General features: G+C 38.2%; 1 protein-coding gene across 4 annotated transcripts in view; it reads left to right on the top strand.

The window, feature by feature from the left end:
• svep1 (sushi, von Willebrand factor type A, EGF and pentraxin domain containing 1) overlaps window positions 1-24771 on the top strand; it is a 93927-nt gene that overhangs the window by 58812 nt on the left and 10344 nt on the right. For all 4 annotated transcript variants that reach the window (XM_053499730.1, XM_053499722.1, XM_053499745.1 and 1 more), the window contains 27 exons: window positions 776-937; window positions 1142-1303; window positions 1486-1647; window positions 2245-2333; window positions 2616-2712; window positions 5042-5155; window positions 5466-5579; window positions 5959-6160; window positions 6303-6460; window positions 6903-7104; window positions 7287-7462; window positions 7959-8083; window positions 9398-9521; window positions 9887-10057; window positions 10593-10766; window positions 13099-13218; window positions 13899-13983; window positions 14126-14317; window positions 14430-14597; window positions 14719-15391; window positions 15535-18254; window positions 18370-18598; window positions 18723-18878; window positions 20765-20828; window positions 21460-21633; window positions 21727-21903; window positions 23860-24048. In XM_053499730.1, the coding sequence (XP_053355705.1) occupies window positions 776-937; window positions 1142-1303; window positions 1486-1647; window positions 2245-2333; window positions 2616-2712; window positions 5042-5155; window positions 5466-5579; window positions 5959-6160; window positions 6303-6460; window positions 6903-7104; window positions 7287-7462; window positions 7959-8083; window positions 9398-9521; window positions 9887-10057; window positions 10593-10766; window positions 13099-13218; window positions 13899-13983; window positions 14126-14317; window positions 14430-14597; window positions 14719-15391; window positions 15535-18254; window positions 18370-18598; window positions 18723-18878; window positions 20765-20828; window positions 21460-21633; window positions 21727-21903; window positions 23860-24048 (7179 nt within the window). The remainder of the gene's footprint in view (window positions 1-775; window positions 938-1141; window positions 1304-1485; window positions 1648-2244; window positions 2334-2615; window positions 2713-5041; window positions 5156-5465; window positions 5580-5958; window positions 6161-6302; window positions 6461-6902; window positions 7105-7286; window positions 7463-7958; window positions 8084-9397; window positions 9522-9886; window positions 10058-10592; window positions 10767-13098; window positions 13219-13898; window positions 13984-14125; window positions 14318-14429; window positions 14598-14718; window positions 15392-15534; window positions 18255-18369; window positions 18599-18722; window positions 18879-20764; window positions 20829-21459; window positions 21634-21726; window positions 21904-23859; window positions 24049-24771) is intronic.

Raw genomic sequence — 24771 nt, 5'->3', positions numbered from 1 at the left:
TCCAGCTGGGAACGTTTGTTGTAAAAACATTGTGGTGATGTTAATTTGGAACCTTTACAGACATGAGGACAGTATTGGTAATAGGTTGTTTTTAAATGAGAAATTCTTTGATGGAATTATGTCAGAATAAAGTTGACTAGATGATGTTGGGTTGATGATGTTGAACCAATGGCCCTAACCCAGTGTCGTGAAACCGACTTTGATTTTCAAAAGTTAATATGTACAAAATAATAAATTCTTCAGATCAGACCATTTACCCCAACTCCATATGACACATGGTAATTACTCCTGCACCTCAGTGGTCCGTTTTTATAAATGCTTAATTTAATAATATGTATAGGACATGGAGATTTATAATAATTCTGTGGTCGCAAGGGCAATAATGTGAGGTAAAGGGTTTGTCTTATAGTGTTATTTCTGTTCATAGCATTGTTGAATTTGTGAATCCGATTTGGTCAGAAGGTGTCGGTTATATTTATATAAGAGCAACTAAAACTGTAATCAGACAAGCTGCTTTTTTTGTCTTATTAATTAAAAGAAAGGTTCGAGGACTGGGGTTGATTAAGCTATTATTAAAAATGAAATGTACCTAAAATGGTTAAAAGTACAAAATGTTGTTCTTTAGCTAAAGTTATATCTTTAATAAAGTGTATATTCCGTCCACACATAATTCATTGTGCTTTATTTCTCATTTAGAATATTTCCCTTTTTTTATTTTGTTCATTCAAATGATCTAAATGATTATACTGAAGCCTCTGTCCTGTGTGTCCTGTAGTGCAGTGTCCAGTGGGGACGTATTTCTCAGCGGACGATGCTGAGTGTGAGAGCTGCAGAAAAGGATCGTATCAGGATGAGGAAGGCCAGACATCGTGTAAATTGTGTCCGGACGGATTCTCCACCCCTTACCTTCACTCCCGCAGCCGGTCTGAGTGCAAAGGTAGACACTTAATCAAAGCCAGGATTATGCCACTAAACCATGCAATCTAATTGAATCTTAATTCCATTTTTACACAAAGACCTCCATCTATTTGAAAATATTTTTATTCCTTTTAGACTTTGAGTTAAATGTATTAAATGCTCTCTATTGATAGTTTTTATCTGTGCATGGGGTTGCTTTGTGTGTGTGTGTATGTGTCTCCAGCACAGTGTAAGCCTGGCAGCTCATCACTTAGTGGGCTGGAGACGTGCGAGTCATGCCCACTGGGTCAGTACCAGCCTGGTTTTGGCTCACGCACGTGTGTGCCCTGCCCTGTGAAAACCTCCACCGTCAACCGGGGAGCTGTGGAGCAGAGTGAATGTGGAGGTGAGCCTCATCTATGCAACACAGTCATAATCCCACACTATTCCTACACTATCTACAGTAATAGATTTCCTGTTCCCTAATCTCACCTCATCATTTAACACTTCACCTCACCTTCTACATCTGTTTTTATTTTTTTACCTTATCTCTTCTGAACCACTTTTGTTTTCTGCTTCTTGCACTAGTTCCTTGCTCTTCAGGGCATTTCTCTCGTACTGGACTGGTTCCATGTTACCCCTGTCCTCGTGACTACTACCAGCCTGAAGAGGGACGATCCTACTGCCTCTCCTGCCCTTTCTATGGCACCACCACCATCACAGGAGCCAAGAGCATCCAAGAGTGCTCCAGTATGTCAGCTTTATTATTTATCCCCATAATCAAAAATATTAATTATGTCATAGTTATGTGTTTATGGGTTTCTATAGTGGTTTAAAGTAATGCCTTTTTTTTCTTTTTTTTCCAGTAAGTCAAAGATTTATTTCTCTCTCTCTTTTTTTTTTATTAAAAACATTGACAGTGGTTCCCTTCCACTCAAAACTGGCCTCTTTTGTTTGCAGCTGAAGATATCACATGACTATATTCCAAACCAGATCCTTTAATATTAAATGTTTTTTTTTATAGATATAGAAGTGGCTTTAAACACTGCATTAAAATCCTACATGAAAAATTGTTTCTAAATTGAATGTTAACGTTTTTGACTGGAAGGACATCTGCTTGACTGATAACACTGATAGACTCTTAGATGAGGAAGATTTTTCTAACACACAAGGGTAATTAGCAGCAGACTGGAAAAGATGATGAGGTTGATGAATGCCTCAGGATAATCTATTCCAGTTCTGATGGCAGACATGTCTCTCAGTTGCTGGCTGTGTCTGGTTTTGTTTTTCTTTCATCTGTTTCATTCCTATTTCTTTCTTCTTTGTCTCTATACCTCTGCATAAAAGCATTCGGCTCCAGTTTCTTGCCCAAAGAGGAAAGTGTAACTACTGCTCCAGAAAAACCTTTGAAAAGAGATTATCAGGCCAGCAGTCAGGCAAGTGTGCTGTCTGACTGACAGCTATTTTATATTTCAGAAAGCATCACAGTCCTTGGATTTTATATAAGGAATAATACGCTTGGGGTGTTATGATATAATTAACATTAGGATTAAAGTAATCAATAAAGTATCATTTTGCTTTGTTGTTTAATTGTTTCATTTTCCATTAATAAATGTTTAAATAAATTAGTTCTAGCTGATTTCTGATTAAACTTCCTGCTACTTCGGTTCTAAATGTAAAACCAATTCAACATAAATACCTGCTCCACTCTGTTTTAGATGTTCCATGAGTGCTTCCTTAACCCATGCCAGAACCAGGGTACTTGTGAGGAGGTGGGAGTGGGTTATGTCTGCACATGTCTCTCAGGGTTCACAGGTCAGATCCGTCTTATAATACAAATATTAATTTTGTTATGTAATAAAAATAGTTTCCTGTTGATAATGTCCTTATGCTTTTTGCATTTTCCAAGAGCAAATGGTTAATAGCCAATACTTAATGTGATAACTATTAACTAATAACCAATACGTTATTAATTAGCTTATGATTGAAATTTAAAAAAAACCTTTTTTTATTGCATTGTTTTTTTGGGGGGGTTTTCATAGTGCTGCACCACATGCCACTGCATTCTTTAAGAATTTTTTTTTTGTTGTTATTTATTAAAACCATGTCATTTGTTTGCTGACCAGACCGTATAGAGGAAATTTCATTTTAGAAATCTGTGAAAGTCATAAAACACTTTTCTTTTCTCAGATAAACAATGAACAGTACTATTCAAAAGTCTCGAGCAACCCCTCAATGCTTCACATTGTGTTTTATTAAATGATGTAGAATAAATTTAAGAAAAGGGGACAAATGCTTTACTGCAACAGGCTAAAAAACTGCCTAAAGATACAATAAAAAAAATGGTTTTTTATACATCCTCATTTCCTCTTGTCTGTTCCAACCCTTTGGTGACCCACAGATCATCCGTCATCATCTGCACCTATTTCTCACTGGTTCATGTCCAAAATCGGATGCTTTTACACTTGAATTATCCCTATGTCCAGAGGTGGAAAGAGTAAACTTTTGTACTCAAGTAAATGTACAGTGAAATTTTACTGAAGTACAAGTAAAGTTACCATTACAAAAATCTACTCAAGGAAAAGTAAAAATTTACTCAAAAGGTACCAATTTGTATTTTTTAACAGCGGGGGTGGGATGGGGGATTCTAGTGTACTTCAAAAAAGACACGCGGATATAAACCTTAAACTAGTTGTTTTTAATTGAAGGAACACCTTTGCATAATAAAGCTGTTGCCTTTCTTGTGCTTAAAAATCAAAGTAGCTGCTTAAATATGGCGTGATGTCCGAGTCCGTACAGCAAAAAAAAAAAAACGATCCAGGGTTCTATTTTAAACTGTATGGAATACACAATCTAATATTCAAACGCCAAAATCACAATCCAAAAATAACTTCTCTCCAACACAACCAACACCTCACCTATACACGCCTCCTCTCTTTCCCGCCTCTCTCTCCGGTTTATGTATGGTTGCACTGGTCGATGACGTCACTCTAAGGGCAGAAGCCACCGCGTGGAGGCGGCACACAACCTGCACACAAAATACACACGGGGGCAAGCACATACAGAGACCAACAACTTGCGCCTCGTAACAATGGTCAGGAGTTTGCTTCATGAGAGTTTGATGCCATTTCATTCTGGTGAATTTAGCGCGTTTGTTCTCCCCGTCCATTAATCTATCAGTGCAGTGGTTTTCCTTCCCCAATGCATTATTTTTATAATTTTTCATAATTTTTTATTTTTTGATTGAATATGATTTAAAATGTAGCGAAATACAATACTGTAGACAAAACATACTTAAGTCAAAGTAAAATAGCAGATTTTTAAAACTACTTTAAAAGTAGAAGTAAACAAAAAGCTACTCAGTTACAGTAATGCGAGTTAATGTAACTGGTTACTTTCCACCTTCGCTGTGTCTCTGTGTGGCTTTAACAAGCAAACACAAAACATTCCTCTAAACCTGCTCAGGTACAGGGACAGGGATGAAAATAAGAGACAAATAAACCTTCAGGAATTCTGGAGCTCTATTTGTCAAGACTACACTCAGATACAGAACGATCAGAATTTTTCAGAAGAATCTGACAGAAGATCCGCTACATAAGCTGCAATTAAAAACTGAAGTTAATGAACTATAAAAAGTGTTTGGAAAGTCGATTAATTCCATTAGTGAGTATTTTCCACATTCTCATACTGTCCATCCGGTCTTCCAGTTGACAACCCGTGATCAAGACCATGTAATATTAATATTTTTAAGTAAACATATTTGGAATTTAAAGATATTGTACTTTGATTTACTTACTTTTTTTCCAGAAATCCTACTGTATATGCAGATTAATGCACAACTGTATTCATTTCACACTCTGAACTATAGTCCAGTTACACTGTTTTTTAAATCGTGCCAGTTTGCAAGCAGTTGATTAAGTGTTAAACTTTTGGGCTCATATTTCCAAATGTGGTACAAGTCACTATTGCATAGTCAATCTGAGACATTGACTATACTGCTTATAACATGTACTGTAGAGTTTGGGATCACTACAAGACACATTAACCAAATATAAACTAGTTTGCATTTGTTGTTGTTGTTGTTTGTTTTTTTTGTTTTTTAATGCATGCGTATATATTTAGGAAATCTTTTTTATTTACTCAGGAGCAAAATGTGAGAGTGACATCAACGAGTGCGACTCTGCACCGTGTCAGAACGGCGGTCAGTGCAGAGACAGAATGGGAGGCTTCCAGTGCCAGTGCATGTCTGGCTTTGTGGGTAAGGATCTCATTGCCAACACAGATTTACATGAACAAATACCCACAGGGTGTTGCTACTTGGCCAATTTCATTTGCTTAACAACTCCGAGCTGGCACAGCTGTCTGAGAAGTCTCAAAGGAAAAGTGACTTGTGTGGATTTTTGGCTCTGTAGGACACATGCTTTGTCTTACAGTTCTTTTCCATTCAGTCGCTGACCTCTTTCCTGAGACCTGGACATGATTAAGCACATGGCTGGCCTGGCCTTTAAGAGTGATTTTGTTCGTGTGTGTGTGTGTGTGTGTGTGTGTGTGTGTGTGTGTGTGTGAAGGATCACTGTGTGAAGTTGACATAGATGAGTGCAGCTCTTCTCCATGTCTGAACGAGGGAGTGTGTGCGGACGGGGTGAATCGGTTCAGCTGCAGCTGCACAGATGGATTCACAGGTGAACAGCTTGAATTCAACACATGGTATTTTAAGACAACAGGAAGTCCTAAAAGATTAATATATCCGATCTTCAGTGGAATGTGTTATATAAATACAAAGCTTTCTCAGTGTGCAAAACAGAAGAGTTTTTTTTTTTTTTTGGTGTGTAACTTATTTTGGCTCAGCTCTCAGAAGAATGCTTGGGTTTTTGTTTTTTGTCTTTGTCTAGAGGAATTCATAAAACTGTCACGATTCGGCTGTAATACCAGTGTGTTATACATTTTATGATATTTTTATCATTCCCTTTAACAGTTTAAGACAGATATCACTTGAGCAACTTTTTCCTAGTCTATGACGTATTTCGGAGAATCATGACCAGCCAATTACTGTACTTGTAGGAACTCTCTGTGAACATGAGATAAATGAGTGCGAGTCAATGCCCTGCCAGAATGGAGGAGTGTGTAAAGACCTAGAGGCTGGATATTCCTGCTCATGCAGTCAGGGTTTCACTGGAAAGAGTTGTGAAGTGAACACTGACGATTGCTACACCGCCCCCTGTCTGAATGGAGGAACATGTGTGGATGCTGTCAATGACTTCAGGTGAATTATTAATATACCAATTATTATTGGTATTAATCATATGATTGTTTAGTTTTTGTAATTTGAAACATTGGTTCATGTACAAATACCTCTGGACCAGACTTTATAACCACACAGAGTGACCTCTCATGTTTTTTCTCAGATGTGATTGTGTCGCCGGGTTCAGTGGGAAACGGTGCCAGGTTGACGTGGACGAGTGTAAATCGAACCCATGTTTGAACGGTGCCACTTGTAAGGATGAAGTGGGGAGCTACAGCTGCAGATGCCCTCCTGGGTTCAACGGAACCAGGTGTGAGACAGGTATAAACACCATGGCTGAGAAACAGATACAGAAAGACAGTAAGAAGAGTGAGTAAGAAAATAAATCTAAAAGCCTAAAATGGTACATGCAATAGACAGGAAGTGAAAGTGGCTGTTTTGTGCTTCTGACAAAATGATTGCACCAGTAGTGGAAGATTTTCAAAGATTGGGAGTGTTCTTATATAAGAGCTTTACTCTATACAATATACTGGAATGTTGCTATTTGGATTAATGACTATTCAGTCACAAGGGCAGGGACAGGCCTGCTGATTACGCCAATTAACTTCATTTCACTTTCAGGCTGTAATATTTCATATCATGTTTAATGTAAAAAAAAAAAAAAGTGTATGCAAGGATTGATCCCGTAATGATTAAAATCGTCCACACTTATCCTGATATTTGCTCTCCTACAATATATTTCTCTTTTCTTTTTAATTTCCAGAAATGTCTTCCTCCTTCAACCTGGAGTTTGAGGTGTCTGGTATTCACAGTTATGTGATGATGGATGGGTTGATGCCAGCGCTCACGCAGATCACCTGCACCTTCTGGATGAGATCATCAGACACGGTCAACTACGGAACACCGGTTTCATATGCTGTAGAGGGGGGCAGTGACAATTCCTTTCTCCTTATAGATTACAATGGGTTAGGAGACATTTTACTTTATTTCACTGATCAAACCTTGCTTTTGCATATCAATTATATAATTATCACAAACATACATTTAAGATTATTGGACAGCACTGCATTTGAATTGCAGGCTTATACGGTCATGATAGAAATAATAAACTAATGAGTAAACTTCAATCTTTCTCCTGGTGTTTTAGCTGGGTGCTGTACGTGAATGGGAAAGAAAGAATCACAGACTGTCCAGCAGTGAACGATGGCTGGTGGCACCACATTGGTGTGACATGGAGGAGTATAGACGGTGACTGGAGGATTTATATCGATGGAAGCCCTTCTGATGGTGGGAAGGGGCTGTCTGTGGGTAGTACCATACCAGGTACAGCAATATCGCCCAGACCTTTAAAACGTGACACTATAAAATAGGGATGGGGAATCACTACTCCTATTTTTATATTATCATGATACCTAGGGTCTGAATCTATTTGTACTGTAAGTACCATGATTGTATAAATTTACCATGATATTATGTTCTTTCAGATTTTGTTGCAATTCTAAATAAAATTAGCAAATAACTTGCTCTTACCGCACAGGATGCTTAACCATGTGAATAGTTTTGATTGCACCACCTGTAGAATTATACAGTAGAGGAATAGGAACATTTTACAACTGAAAAAGCAAACAGATATAAGTTAGTGTATTTGAATCGATTGGATCAGTTTGGTGAAACATGAATTTCCACGCGAAATAATCGAAACATTTTTTTCTCTGTGCCTGATATAAAATGTGTCTTATTCATACCCTTAAACCTCTTTTACTATCATTTTTACTCTACATCAAGACTAATTTATTTTTTTATTCTGTAATCTGTATAGGGGGTGGTGCTCTGGTCCTGGGGCAGGATCAGGATCAGAGAGGGGAGGGTTTCAACCCAGTTGAGTCCTTCGTTGGTTCTCTTAGCCAGCTGAATATCTGGGATTATGTCCTCTCACCACAGCAGGTACAGTTGTGCTAAATAAGCCTTTTGTTATATTTGATATTTATCTGACTTTTATCTTCAATATGTAATAATAAGGTCTTCAACACACATATGGCTTTAGCCTCAGCGGAGCTTTAAATAAAGGCTTCAATTAAACACGAATAAGTCATAAAAGTATCTAGTGGCATCCCTGATTGCTTCAAGTAATTCACAAGGGTTTTTGTTCTCCACTCTTTGTTTCTAGATGAGATTCTAAAATAGGAATGTATGATCTCATGTGATTAATGAATGAGATCAGTGCTCTACTTCTCTTCTGAAGTGCCTCTAAATCAGATGTGGCTGAGCACCATCCTTTTCTCTCCATTTCTCTTTTTTTTAATACTGTAGCTCATACGGGTAGATGATGTATTTGGATGTTTTGGAATATATTCAGAATAAGGAAAACCATTCTAAAGCTGCCATTAGCTATGAGGACACTAAGGTCAGGATGTCAGTAGTTTGAAATGGTTTTTTTTTGTTTTTGTTTTTTTTTTAGCTTCAATTATGCCAATGTACCAAAACATTTAATTTCTTGATTATGTCAGCTGTGATGATTTTTTTTACCCCGACTGATTTCAGAGCAGCTAAAGAGAATGCTATAAGTTTACTGCAAATTACAAGCCAGGGGTAGCTCAGTGGTTAAGGCATTGGACTACGGTTCGGAAGATCCCAGGTTCAAACACCACAACCACCAAGTTACCACTGTTGGGCCCTTGAGCAAGGCCCTTAACCCTCAACTGCTCAGATGTATAATGAGATAAAAATGTAAGTCGCTCTGGATAAGAGCGTCTGCCAAATGCCTAAATGAAAATGTACAAGCCAACCCCTGGCATAGCTGTAATACTCAACGCTTGAATGTCTGTTAAAAATTTGTGTTCATGAACATGGGTGGTTGGCAGACTGCTCGCCAAGTTAGCTTGCCAGTTGCAGTAAGATTAACCGATAGCCTGTGTTGGCTTCAGGTATATTGCATTTACTGTATTTATTTATAAAAATTTGAGATGACATTACACTGAGCACTCACACTGAGCAAGAGATAACGGTAAACCCAAATATTTACCCTCAATAAAATAAACATGTCTAACTAGAGTCAGAGTGGTGTCTGGAAAAATGGAAGTACGTAGGCCTATAATATAACAGAGATTAAAAATGGTGTAACAAAAAACAAATGGCTCACGTTTCTGCAATGTGGACCTCACAGAAATTTGCATCCCCGTCATGGGACTGGGATGTGTGTTTTGAATGTGCTTCAAGCATTAAAGTTATCATGTCTGGTTTCCACTTACTCTTTCTCAGATCAGGTCCCTGGCCAGCGCTTGTCCAAGTGACCTACAGAGAGGGAATGTGTTTGCCTGGTCTGACTTCCTACTGGGTATCACAGGTCGAGTCAAAACCAGTCCTAAGAGCATGTTCTGTGATGGTAAGCAAATGCGCATATAACACCGTTCATCATGATTTTACTGTGAATTTAAATTAATTTAGCAAATATTTCTCTTGTAACAGACGTGGATTTTGTCACTAATTAATCATCTTCAGGTTTATCTATGCCTATTTATAGATATCCACTTATAGATATCTATTTATCTACAGGCCATAAGAAAAACAGTCTTACCAGTTGTGGGACTGTTCCAATTTGCACATTCATTAAACCAGAAATTCTTTATTTGGATACATGGCATATCTAATGACTTTTTTATGGAACTGTAACATCAAGAAATGTATTAAGTAATTTTTTGGTAATTACGTAGTAATTAAGACTACTGACTATTTTTCTTCCTGTGTTAGATTGCCCCCTACTGCCAGAAACTGTACCCAACTTGCGCTCCTCCAGTTCAGCAGTGAAGCCAGGCTCTCAGGTGAAATTCTCCTGCAATCCTGGATTTTACCTGGTGGGGGAACCAGTGCAGAAGTGTCTGAACAAAGGGGCATGGAGCCATGCACAGCCTCTGTGTGAAAGTGAGTGTCAGCACAAAAGTCAGTCATTGAGAAAAGGCAGATACATCAAGATACTGAATTTTACAGTAGTACAAAGTACGTTTCAGGAAAAAAGAAAAAGAAATTGTCAATTGCGATTTATTATTATTCTCTGTAGAAACTCTCTCAGGCAGCATGGTGGCTTAGTGGTTGGCACTGTCACCGGGTTTGATTCCCGCCTTGGGGTCATATGCATGGAGTTTGAATGTCCTCCCTGTGCTTGGTGGGTTTCCTCCTACAGTTTAAAGACAGGCTGGTTAGGCCTATTGGCATTCCCAAACTCCCAAAAGTGTGTGCCCTTTGATGGATCGGAACCCCGCTAGGCTCCCCCCGCAACCTGGTATACAGGATAAAACAGTATAGACCATGAGTGTATGAGATATTCTGTCAATATGATTAAAATAAAGAATTAGTAGCTACACACAAACACTGGATGTTTGCTCAATTGTAATTATATTCAATAAAATAGATTAATTGTTTCTTTGTATTTACCCATATCACACACATTTCTGTGTAGGAGTGAAGTGCGGCACGCCTCCTGCTCTGATGCATGGTCAGTATCGTGGGGAAGATTTTGATGCTGGGAGTTCAGTATTCTACCAGTGCAAACCTGGTTTCTACCTGCTTGGGGAAAGCAAAATGCAGTGTGGCAACAATGGCAAATGGGCTGGAAACCTGCCTGCATGTCTGGGTAAGACAGAAAGACCAAGCCAGTCTAAAACTAGAAATGTGTTTTAACACTTTACATGCATCTTACACTTACATAATGATAATATTTTTGCAACACCTATGTATGTGCATGTCTCCATTTGTATATTTGTATAGTCAACCAGAATGCTTATTACTGCTGCGCTCTCTGCCGCGGCAACACAACAGCAGCCAAAATAATCACATTTCAAAGTCATTCTTGAAATGACTGCCAGGTAACATTTTCAGTTGCAGCAGTTTTTAAATGTAATTAGAGCTTAAGTCATAAAAAAGTCATAACAATATGTTGTCTCGAAGAAATACTATAACGATGGTAATTTCCACATCTGAGTACTTTATACAACAAACATGAAAAATCAGAACCAGAGCTATTGGCATTTACATTACAATAATCAGTTAAATAAAAAACATTGTTTAGACAGACAATCAAGTCCACTAGCTGGCTATTTAAATTTGTACAAAGAATAAACTGTTATATAGCCTGTTTCTATATGTTTATTGTTATTATTTTTAAAGACATCAAAATTTAAATATAGAAATAACTGGAAAATAGACTTTCAGAATAGAACATTAGAATAATAAATTGTTTTTCATTTGTTTAAATGTTTTTCAGCAATATTGTTGTATTAAATGATATTTATGCAGTATAACCAGGGCCTCCTAATTCGCTATTAATTCTAGGTTGTTGTTGTTGTTGTTGTTGTTGTTTAGTGTTACTGTGTGTGTGTGCTTTACAATGTCAGACACATTCAAATGCAAATAATGCATCCTTCCCCTGGTGTGAACTTCTATAAAATATAAAATTAAAAATCTTCTATAAATAATACCAAAGAAAAGTATTTCATTTATAAAATAGAATGAAAATCATGGGTTGTGTATAGAATGATTCAAAACAATACAAGGCATGTTATGATAAGGAAATTCTCTTTATCTTCCATTCCAGGGATTAAAAACTATTACAATGGCAATTTTAGAATCTGTAAAAGCTCAGTGGTTCACGCACAACCTCTCGCGGACGAGCCTTTCTCTGAATATGTCGTTTTTCGCAGGAGTGGAGCTAAGAAACACGCATCTCGGTTTATTTATCCTCACGCTCAGTTTTAATAATCTCCGTGCCCGGTTTAGATTAAGTATTTGGTGTGCATGGTCTGTATACTTTCGTTACAACTAAATTATAATACTCAGAAAGACCTTTTATTTGGGGTAAAGTGACTGATGCACCTAACTTTTTTCAATAGAGCCTCTGTTTCGCTGAATAATCCACAACCTTTAAAGAATTCGTAAGACTTATTCACATCTGGATCAGGTGACACCACACACACACTCAACACACTCAGATCAGAAAATGGGGCAATTTCCGAAAAGCAGACCATAAAGTTATCAGCACGTCCCTCCCCTCAAACAACGAGAAACAGTAGTCTAATCACCGCTCAACTGCACGCATAAAGTTTTCCAGAGCGCACCGACAGAAGTAGACTATTGATTATGAATGGTTTGGGAAAAAACAGCAAGAAGACTAACTCTGACCATTTTAATAATTAATTGATAAATCAGTGATTTCTTTGTTTTTGGCTGTGATGAAGGTAATTACGTCATCTTGTCGTCTCTGCAGCAGTGGATGCGCCTATAATTTATATTTCATACAAATTACATCATCTGAAATTTGTTTATGTAAAAGCAGATATTTCACTTTCTATAAGTATATATTTTTCACGTCTGTGAGGCAAATATACACGGAGTTCTGGTTAATTTTTTGACATGCTCACGTTCGCAGAAACCAATACGGCATAGCACATCCTATTTGCTTTAATTATTTTATTTTATTTTAAAAACAAACATTTTGTCATCATTGTGAGTGCGCTTAAATAAATGTAGAGTCTTATAAATGCTATGTAGCTTATATAGTTTTCTTATATAGTTTTTGCTCATTAATCTGGCAATAACTGTGGCACACCCATTTTTTTCTCATGCACACTCAGAGTCTGTTTTCTGCCTACGCGAGTGTTACACTTAATAACATCTAAAGGCTCACTACAGTATGTTACCATTTACTTTGCTTAAATTCCATGCAAATAAGAAACACCTACATAAAATTTTTATTTAAAATGTGCACAATTTTAGTACTGTGATTGTAAATGAATTTAATGTTTTACTTGTATTTATCTGCTATCATGTGAGCTGTGGCTCATTAATCCTTAAGAGAATAAACTAAGTCTAAAGACTATAGCCAGAAAACGCACACCCCTAATATCGTCGCTGCGGAACATGCGACGGTAAAACCATTATTCCGGTTGAGTGCAATCTGTATATTGTAGATATGGATGAGTGTGCCTTGGGTTCTGATTGCGATGAGAATGCCAGCTGCCAAAACACAGAGGGCTCATACATCTGTAACTGCATTTACCCCTTCACCGGGGATGGGTGGAGTTGCACAGGTAAGCCTTTTTGTTTAGTTTGTAAGCTGTAGATGTAGCTGACCAGTCAAAACATGATACACTCAGCAAATAAGGAAAAAAAGGTTATCACATTTATCCAACATGGCTACTGGGATACTCACATCAGAAAATTGACACTGTATAATTTGCATCAGTAATGCAGACCTGAATCTGGAATAAAACAGATAGAACCCCATGATATGTAACATATGTCTGAGGCACAATTTGACCACAAATGTATTTGATTTATTGAGGGAAATAAGAACTACAATGAAAAAAATGGAGTACTTCTAATGCCTTTTATTATGGTCTTTAGTTCTAGGGTTATGCTCAATTCCCAGCATTACCAACACCTAAAAAAGTCACTACAATGTTTGCAATTAGTACTTCTACACTTAAACAATTCCTTATAGTGTTGTTATTCCTTAAGTTAAAACACTGCATTCCTTAAAAGGGCTATGTTATCATACATAAACTTCTGGGCTCGTTTAGGACACACAATTATTATGCAGCAATATACAGTTAATATTACACTAGGACTTGATCTAAATTAGGAGTCTAAAAAGAATGAATTAACAAAAAGTTGTTGATGATGATGATGGTGATGATGATGATGATGATGTTGATGATGTTTATTATTATTATTATTATTATTATTATTATTATTATTATTATTATAGCCCTGTCATGTAGTCCACCTACAATCCCAAATCATGGACTTTTGGAGGGAACAAACTTCACATACAGAAGCAAGGTGACTTTCAGGTATCACTTTTAGTGCTAGAAGAAGGGTTGATTATAAAAAGCATCTTAGTTATTCTTAGGAAACAATGTTTATTATAATGAAATACTGTCTTTCATATAGAATAAAAAATAAAAAATAAATAAAAATATTCTCCTAAAACAGCTGTGAGAAAGGTTATACCCTCCAAGGTCCAAAAGAGATACAGTGTCAATCTGACCTGCAGTGGAATAGCGTTTCACCAAGCTGTCAACCTGTAACTTGCAGCGAGCCTCCTGCTGTGGAAAATGCAAATTTCAGTCTTAATGGAAAAGTTTACTTGTCAACTTTGACATACACCTGCATTGAAGGATACAGGTAAAATACTGTAAAATAATCGAAGTGAGATGTAGAAAAGCAATACTTATGAATAAATAATACGTCTGTATACACTTTGTCAATATTGTTTTAATAACTACCTGCTGTAAAGATTGCAGGGCCACTCTGAGCTGCAATGTGAAGCTTCTGGAAAATGGACATCCCCTGCTCCTGTCTGTGCCAAAGTAAATTGTCGTGAACCACCTCCTTTAAAGGATGCTATTGTCAAAGGAGACAACTTCACTCTGGGCAGTAAGGTGCACTACATCTGCAAAAAAGGGTAAGTCTACCACATTAGTTTCTTGCACACAGTCTAAAAAAATAAAAAATAGCATGTATTCATACATTATCCTATATATTATCTTACCAACTAAGAAACGACTATTTTTAATCACATACAGATACACACTACTTGGTACTGAAACTCAGGAATGCCTACCAAGTGGTGAATGGAGCCGTGAATTTTCCCAGTGTGTGCCTCGCTCATGTGGACCACCACCATCTGTTGACCATGCACATCCTGACACTGGACACAAACTGTTTGGTGACACTGCTATTTATTTCTGTGATGATGGCTACACTGCTGAAAACAACACCAAGTTGTTTTGTAATGCAGAGGGCATTTGGGCACCACCCGAGGGCCACAGTATGCCCAAATGCATTGCCACCTTCTGCCAACGCCCACCTGATCTACCTCATGCCATTCTAGACTCAATGTATAAGAACAAATATGCTAGCAACACAGAGGTCAGCTACAAATGTGAGGAAGGCTTTATGCTCAATACCACAGCAACTCTGAAATGCCTAATGGGAGGAGAGTGGTCACCTTCACCTATGGATATTGGCTGTATGCCCGTTAGATGCACCAGGCCAAAGAATATTGAAAGGGGTTATGTCAGTGGCACCAACTACAGTTTTGGAGCTGTGATTGCTTATAGCTGTGATAAAGGCTACTACATCCGAGGAGAGAAAAGAAGGACTTGTATGGCTAACGGAGAGTGGGGTGGAGTTTTACCAACTTGCCAACCTATTACATGTTCTAGTCCTCCTTATCTGATTAATGGCTTCATCCAGGTGATAGATAAAATGCATTTTCTTGCATAGAGTTTTATAATTCAAATAAATATTAATAATAGAGTATACTTTATGTTTAATGTCTGAATTATTGAAAATCAATGAATGGTTGCTGATTGGTCTATTTTGTTTATCATTTCCAGGACTCAAGAAAAGTCAACTATGTGTACAATAGTAAAGTTACATATACTTGCAATCCTGGTTATCGCCTCATAGGGAAGGCTGACCGTATTTGCATGGCCAACAAACAATGGTCCACCTTTGATCCCCCAATTTGTAAACTTTTAACCTGCCCACAACCTCCTGAAATCTTGCATGGGCACTATCGTGGTTCCAACTTTGAAGTAGGAAGTAAAGTGGAATATGCCTGTGATGAGGGTTATGAACTCAGTGGAGATGCAATATGGACCTGTTTAAAATATGGAAAGTGGGACAAGACCAAAATTCCACACTGCTCTCCAGTTCAGTGTGTGGAGCCAGCTTTAGAAGATAACCATCTAGTATTACGAAGCTTGGATTACAACTCAGGAACTGTGGAGCTTTCCTGTGAGAATGGTTATGTTCTTCATGGAGCTAAAATTCTTCAATGTACTGCATCACAAGAATGGAATGGTTCATTTCCAGTCTGCAAACAGGTGTCTTGTGGTCCACCACCAGAGGTTTCTTTTGGTGATCCATCATCAGAATCCACCTATTTTGGCAGTGTAGTTAACTACACGTGCATGGCTGGTTTTACCCTTCGAAAAGAAGCTTCTGTTAGGTGTCAGGCAGATGGACAGTGGAGCACCCCATATCCAGAATGCATTCCTGTGGAGTGTCCAAATCCTAAGGAAATATTGAATGGTATAGTTGATGTGCAAGGACTTATGTATCTTAGCACTGCTCTGTACAGCTGCAAGCCTGGATATGACCTAATGGGCAACTCAACTGTGATATGTGGTCAGAATGGCCTCTGGATTGGAGGAGTACCTGATTGTCATCCTATTGAATGTGCTCCACCCAAAGAGATCCCAAATGGCTTTGCCAAGTTTTCACAGTCTTTGTTTAGTAGGTCTGTTACGTATACCTGTGAGCGAGGATATAGTCTACAAGGTCCAGAGACTCTTACCTGTGTGGAAAATGGTAACTGGGACAAAGAGGTTCCATCTTGTCAACCAATCTACTGCACGCCTCCCAAACCAATTGACAATGGATTTGTTGAAGGCCGGGATCATAAGTTTGGTGTAACTATCTTCTATAGTTGCTTCCCAGGCTTCTTGCTTGTGGGGCAGAGTCACCTAACCTGTGAGGAACATGGTTGGTCAAGTTCAGTACCGTCTTGCATGCCAGCAGACTGTGGTCTTCCTCCACACATTGACTTTGGTGATTATTTTAAAATTCAAGATCCATCTGCTGAGTTGACTGGTGACAAACTAGCAGACACCCCTTCACCAGCAGACACTAGCTTCTTGCATGGAACCATAGTAGAGTATCGCTGTCATGCAGGCTATGAAATGAATGGTAGAGTTTCTTTGGTGTGTCAAGAGGATGGAACATGGAATGGGACAGCTCCTAAGTGTGTACCTGCTAAGTGTGATACCCCTCCTGCTCCTGAACATGGATCAGCAACAGTAACAGACACTGTACTGGGAAGATTAGTGGAGTATAGCTGTTATGAAGGGTATGAGCTTGACGGCCCAACAGTACAACAGTGTAATCCTGGACATCAGTGGAGTAATGAAGCACCCCAGTGTGTTCCTGTCAACTGTGGTGACCCAGGTGGTATTGCTAATGGTGAAGTGAGAGGAACTTATTTTCACTTTAAAGGAGAGATAAAATATGAGTGTCATGCCGGATTTTTCCTACAAGGCTTAGAAACTAGAACTTGCCAAATGGATGGTAAATGGGATGGCAAAGCACCATGGTGTAAGGCTCTGTCTTGCGGACGTCCTGTGGTCTCGAGTGATGTGTTAATTAAAGGAGATGATTATACATTTGGGAAGCGCGTGCTCTTCAGCTGCAAGAGAGGGTTTATCCTGCATGGCACACACACTAGTGTTTGCCTTGCTAATGGTACTTGGAGTGAAAAAGCCCCTAAGTGCTTCCCGGCTAACTGTGGTCGACCCCCTATCATTCAGAATGGCCGTGTTATAGGAACAAATTATGGTTATAATGGAAAAGTGAAATATGAGTGTGATGTGGGTTATACATTGGCAGGAAATCCAACACTGGTTTGTGGAGGTGAGGGACTATGGGACTACCCTCCACCACGGTGTGACATAGTCACATGTGACCCACCCGAGGACATTAGTCATGGCTTTCTAAATGGCTCAAGTTTTAATTTTGAGGATGTAGTAGAATATATTTGTTTCCCTGGTTATGAGACAGTGGGCAGTCCAATTCTGCGTTGTGCAGCAGATGGTACTTGGCTTGGAAGAGTGCCAGAATGTCGGCCCTGTGTATGTAACCCACCAGTACTGAAATTTGGTGCAGTACTTGGCCGGGATCATACCTGTGGGGCCAGTGTGTGGTTTCGGTGTACTGAGGGCTATTTCATTCTTGGACCCACTGAGTCTGTTTGTGACATTGGTGGATTATGGAGTCCAGGGGTACCAATTTGTAGTAGGGGCAGATGTACTACAGCTCCTCCTGCAATAAACAATGCTGTTGTCCTAGGTGGTACAGATGTACCTGATAATGTCACCTATGGATGCAAACAAGGATATCGTTTAAGTGGCAACCCATATCTTTCTTGTGGAAAGTTTGGTAGATGGGAGGTGCCTAATCTACACTGTGAGCCAGTGTCTTGTGGAAAACCCCCTCCTGTTCCAAATGCAGAGATTGTGGAATCTGTTTTTACCTATGGCAACAAGGCGCAGTACAGGTACTTCTTATGAAAATGAAACATTGCATCAGTAAAACATAACAATAATCTCATGATTAATGGTATACAGTATATGTTATAAGATCTGATGATCTAATTATTCTATTTGTTTAAGGTGTAAAGAGGGGTACAAGCTGGTTACACAAACAGACACAGTCATTTGTCAGAGTGATGGCACTTGGTCCAAACATAGTGTGAGGTGTCAGCCAATACCATGCAGCCTTCCCATTAACCTAACTCATGTGGTGGTCACAGGTGGCCTGCTCACACCTGTAGGTGGCGTTGTTACAATATCCTGTATGCCAGGATTTTATCTCGAGGGAGCAGCATTATCAGAATGTGAGGTATGCATTGATATTTGCAATGAACTCTAATTTTTCGTTATGCTTGACTCTATAATGAATAAAATACTATCACTGTAGACTCAGTGCAAGATAAAAGATGCTAATTTATTATTTTTTAATCTAGCTTTTTGGCAGATGGTCTCCATCATTTTCCTCGAACTCTTGTGTGCCTGTCATCTGTGAAAAGCCTCTCCCCATTCTCCATGGTATTATTAAAGGAGATAGCTACAATTATGGGGACATGATTGTGTACACATGTTTACCAGGATTTGAACTACAGGTAAGATATATATTTTATATAATGATAATGTGTTTTAATGTGTCTGTCTCTGCATAATAAATAAATTTGGGTCAGTCTACAGTAAGATAAAATAAAGTGGTTTGGTTTACTTTCTATTAGATAATTATATCAATAAACCATAATATTTATGCTGGTTTGTACTGTCTTGACAGTTTAAGTATGACAGCCAACTCACATGATGCAGCTCAGTTATAGCTAGGATATCACCAACCTATCCAAGGATTATTAAAACCTGTAAGAGAACAGGTGCATGTTGGTCTTTTCAATGCTAGGACCAACTGAGCATGTAGTACCAAGAGAATGGCTTGTAGAAAATTTAGTCAGATTTTAGCCAGTCATCATTGCAGCATGAATGCAGGTTTATACCTTGTTCAGTTGGCAAGATTTTGCAGTAACACCAAAAACATTCTGTAGCCTATTAATCTGTGAATATGGGAAATTACTTCACAGATCTTGGCAGCCTGTAATCACCCACAAATAATGGCAATACATAACAATTTATTCTTTTATTTGGAAGGGGAATTAAACAAACAGTAGACTGTAAATATTTAATTAGAGCAAAACATGGAAGTCTTATCAACCATTCACAAACAAACAAAACAAATAAAATTATGCTATGTTTTATTATTTCTGGTCAGTGGTGGTTCAGGGTGTCGAGTCTCTTTGCTGATGATCGCAGGGTCAGGTGGTTCGAACCACACCACTGTCGTGTCACCACTGTTGGGACCTTGGGCAAGACCCTTAACTCTACACCCCATACACCCCAGCCATTGCATGCAGTGCTGGTCCCAAGGCTAGTTAGAAAATAGCAACGTTGCAACAAAAAGGTCATCTAAACTTCTAGCAGATCTTCCAGATAAAATCAGATGATCAGAGGTGGCGACCCCTAGGATAAAAGATACAAAACCTGAAAAAATGTTTTCATTCTGTCTAAGTAGCGTGTATAAAGTTAATATGGAGCTGCATAATTTCATATGAAGTGTATGAGAATGGTATGAATGCACATTCAGCTGTAATTTTCTGCATATCCACACGGTGATGCCAGATCCTACTGTTTCTAAAATGTTACTAAATTAAATTACACGGTGAAGCCTAGAAGTACTACATCGTGGTGGTTTTCAGCATTGACCATTACTTTCTACTGTACATCTGGACAATAACTGCCAGTGCTGCACAATAGCCAGATAAATAATCATATTTCTTGCCATGTGTATATATAACTCCATTTGAATAAATAGACTCACCATAGAATATATTTGCTAACAGGATTATATGAAAACAGCAAACCTATTGATATTTCTATTTTAGTTCTCGTCCCACTTATTAATGGATACTGTTATATGATGTTATGGTTACGCCACAAAGACCATGGACTTATCGCTTTTAATTAAAACCTTACCATTCCCTGTAGCCTTTAAATAATCCCTTTTTGTGTGATTAGACTTATTATTTAGAGTGCAAAAGTGAAGGCAATGGTCAAGCATGAAGCACAGCATACTGTAGGCTGAACTCTTATTTATAAATGTTCTCACAGTTCAACTTTATTCCTACATGGCTGAAGAACATTAGATTAATTATTTATGACTGGAATAATGTTTAGCAGGATCAATATCAGACTTGTGTGTGGGGGTGGGTTTATTGACATATGGGAACTTATTTTAAAAGGAGATGCATGTATATTTTCAGGCCTGACAGTGGAAATTATTGTACTGCAGAATAGACTTATTTAAAACATTTTGTAAAATAAAATGCAGGATTGTGTGTTACACTTGGGAAATCTAAATAAGCTTTATATATGTGAGTTCTGCTTTATTTAAAAAAAAAAAAAGTCTTTATTGTGCTCTTCATCAATCATTTTATCTTAGGGTCATAATGTTCAGATCTGTCAGGGAGACCGAACTTGGAGTGGAAGTCCACCAGAATGTGCTGGTGAGCCTTTTTCATTTGTTTGACTTGTTATTGTGTCAGGCATACACTGTATACAGGTGAACTCATAACAAGGATTTAGAAGTGAAGGAAAAACGTGTTTTGTAGATGGTGCATTTTACTGTATGTCTGATTAAAATGATGAACAATGTTAGCCAGCTAGCAAATTATAGTTTATCAGTCACTTAAATTTTTATAATCTTTTCCTGAACAATAGTAAAATCAATATACTTTATGCAATATATAAATATACTGCTATAGTTTTAAATTTTGTTTATTATTTATATGTTAATTAATGATTATTGATGCACACTTCTGACACATGAAAGTAGTGTCTATCAGCATAATATTTTTGCTGAAAATTAGATTCACTTTCTGACTGCTGTATGTGTCTACTGTGCATGCTTTGTCTCCAAAATCTCTGGCTCAAAAAAAATGGCAACTCTTGTTTTAAACAAAACAGTTTTTTGACCCACCCAGTAAGAAAAAAAATGGTGCCAACTTGTCATTCCATCAATACAGTTACTGGTTCTTGTACAGTATGATGCAATACATCACCTACAAAAAGTCACAGTTGTTTTTTTTTTTTTTGTGGGGGGATTTGTTTGTTTGTTTGTTTTATAAACTTTTTTAGTGACCTCATGTGGTCCTCCCCCCATTGTGGAGAATGCTGTTTCTGTGCCAACTGGTGCCTCATACCAGAGTAATGTGACTTATATCTGTAATCCTGGGACAACCCTGATTGGACCACAGAACCTAACGTGTCAGGCTGATGGAACTTGGAGCTCACCAGCACCAACATGTCAGGGTAAGCAGTAGAGGGGAATCTGTTTCAATTTACAGGTGCTTGGTGTTTAGCAAATGAAGGAAAATTATTTTTTACTTAATACCGTTATCTCAGCTCTCAAAGGTTGTGAAAGGCCTAAAGGATTATTAAATGGCAAGATTCAGGAGCAGAGCCTGGTAAACTGGAAGGCTCTTGAGTTTATCTGCAACAAGGGCTACACTCTGCAGGGAGAGTCCCTTGTTGTCTGCATGGGAAACGGTTCCTGGAGCTCACCTTTTCCTATATGTACACGTAAGCCTGCCAGACACACTCACTCACCTGCATATCCAATACTCTTAATGTGATCTAAATGGCATTGTTCAGATGGAGATTATCAATTCATCATTATACTGAATATGATTATAGTTAATCCAATTTACAGGCTTTTTAGAGCTGCTGCAAAATTGATGATAATAAGTACACATAGCTTGCTTATCAAGGTTTGATACAGTTGCTTTGTTCTGCAATGAAATGAATGTAAGCCAAATCAATTCTGAACTTTTCCATTTTGGAGGGTAAACAGATTTTAAAATGTCAATCTTTCATGACAGTAAAAACATTAACATTATCCCACTAGGACTTTGGGTTACCTTGTGCCACCTGGGTGGCTCTGGCTCCACAAAACCATTCAGGGTGTGTTGTGGTGTCTGGCACAAGAGACACAAGAGGGGTGGGGTGGGGCCAGGTTGTTTGTCCGGCACATCCCTTGGGTGACTGATCATATTAAGACCTGGAGAGTTTAGAACCTGGGTTGATGGCCTTGGGCTGTTTGCCTTCAATTCAATTCAGTTTTATTTGTATAGCGCTTTAACAATTGTAATTGACGCCAAGCAGCTTAACACAAACAAAAGAAAAAATGGGACCTTCTGGTCCTCATGCTGTGGTGTACTGGGTATTCATGCTTTAGGTTGGAATTGGGCAAAAAACTGTTTAGTATCTTTTATGTATACAAATCTGTGACCATGGTAATTACAGTATTGATGGTTTTATGGAAACAAAAATAAAATAATCTTCTGCTTATCAGTCAAAGCTTACTATTAACGAAATTGTTAATAATAAACTCGGGATGTCCCTGACACCACTTTGTGTCTGATTTCAGTACCTGGAATTGTCCCAGAAAGTATCATAAAAACAACTTTTCAGCATATCTGAAATAGACCCGATGTCTAGTATTTTATTATGTGCAACTGTGCTTACTGGAAAGATTATATATTTAAAAATATCTGGTAATTATGATTAACAGTACATACATTGGGCAGGAAATCACCTCCTTTCTATTCGTCAGTCTTCCTCCAAACAGTACCATGACAACCTTTTATAAGCAACAGTGTCAGAGCATTACTGCAGAAGTTGCCACATAATTTACATTCAGGTTTGAATATGCAAATAAGCCCATTTTTACTTGCGATGTGATTTTATAACATTGTGGCCTATTTGTATTTATCAGATTAAATAAATTGCATTTCACTTTGCCCCTATTGTCACAGAACACCAGTCTGGAAGCTGACTGGCAAGCAAAGGAGCACTGCTAAGCTCGGTTAGCAAGAGAGACTATGTGAGAAATGCACTGTTTAGATATGACATGAAACCTAACCTTACTTTTACTTGCTGACATTAAACTAGATAAAGGTAGGTCTCCTTCAGCCTCTCATTAATGTTGTCAACATGGACTCTATTCTGACAAGCGTGAGAGAAGGGACTGTGAACAAGTAGATGTAGAAGTAGATCTTCCAGCAAGAAAAGTCATAATAATAATTAATTAGTTAATTAATTAATTAAGATAATTAATTAATTAATTAATAATCTTACAGGAAAGTAGGCCAGAAAAGAAAGCATATTATACAAAACACTACACGACTGACATAAGAAAGATAGAAAAAAGGAAGGAAGCTGCATGTGTGAAAGGTGTGACAAAGTCCTCTGTGGACTGTGGCTGGTTGTGCAGATGTCTTCCTCTACAGCAGTTGTCTACACGGGTACTGCATCTTATCATGGCTTAATGCTTTACTGTAAATTTTAACACAATATTAGACATGCATAGAATAATATATGTTCTCATCCAATTCCTTCTTACCATTGTGAGATCTCTTACTGTTTACTATTTTCCCTGAAAGTTCCCCACCATATTGACATGAGAATACATTATGAAACTATTGTTATTAAGTGAAGCTCAACACACATCAATTCATTTCTTTCCTTTCTCTCCAGCCCAGTCATGCCCCCCACCTCCTGGATTGACAGGGAACAATGCCAATATCACTTCATTCCGGGTGGGTCAGATAGTGCCAGTTAACTGTCCTAAAGGTCAGCAGGTCAAAGGGCGTCACGGCCGCAGCACTGCAATCATAACTTGCAGGAGTGACCAGACCTGGACTCCCATCAGAGCAGTCTGTGAGAGTAAGTAATCATCTCTCAGCACTGTTGCTACTCTACACCTCCTAACTGTTACTTTGTCCTCTTTAACCAAACGATAGGAACAAGGATGAAAAGCTTATCCAAAAACAACTCTCTTCTACTTGTCTCTAATCCTGTCATTCTTGTCAATCTTGTTAAGCTGAATCAGTCTCAGCAGTAGAAGACTCAGAAGTCTCTTAAGTCGATATATATTTTTTCAAGCATATCTTGGTATAAATATTGTAATTCATTCTAACATGTCCAGTAAAAAAGCATGTCTAATTTGGCATGATCAAAAGTTAACATAGTTTTATTTAAATTCAATTCACCAGTCATATAACCACAAATGATTTTTTCACACATGAATGTAGTTCTACAGAAATGTTCAAGTTTCCCATTGATTCATAAAGCCTGTCTGAACTCACTTACCCAACCACACCAACCTCAAACTTGCGTGTGTTTTGCATGAAAACACACACACACACACACACACACACACACACACACACTCACACACTCACACACTCACGCACACTTACAAACACACACACACACACACACACACACTCACACACACACACACACACACACACTCACACACACACACACACACACACACACACACACACTCACACACACACACACACACACACACACACACACACACACTCACACACACACACACACACACACACACACACACACACACACACACACTCACACACA

This window comes from Clarias gariepinus, chromosome 1 (assembly GCF_024256425.1).
Source record: "Clarias gariepinus isolate MV-2021 ecotype Netherlands chromosome 1, CGAR_prim_01v2, whole genome shotgun sequence".
Classification (NCBI taxonomy): Eukaryota; Metazoa; Chordata; class Actinopteri; order Siluriformes; family Clariidae; genus Clarias; species Clarias gariepinus.
The sequence above is the reverse complement of the archived record's forward strand: the minus strand, read 5'-3'. Positions and strand labels throughout refer to the sequence as shown.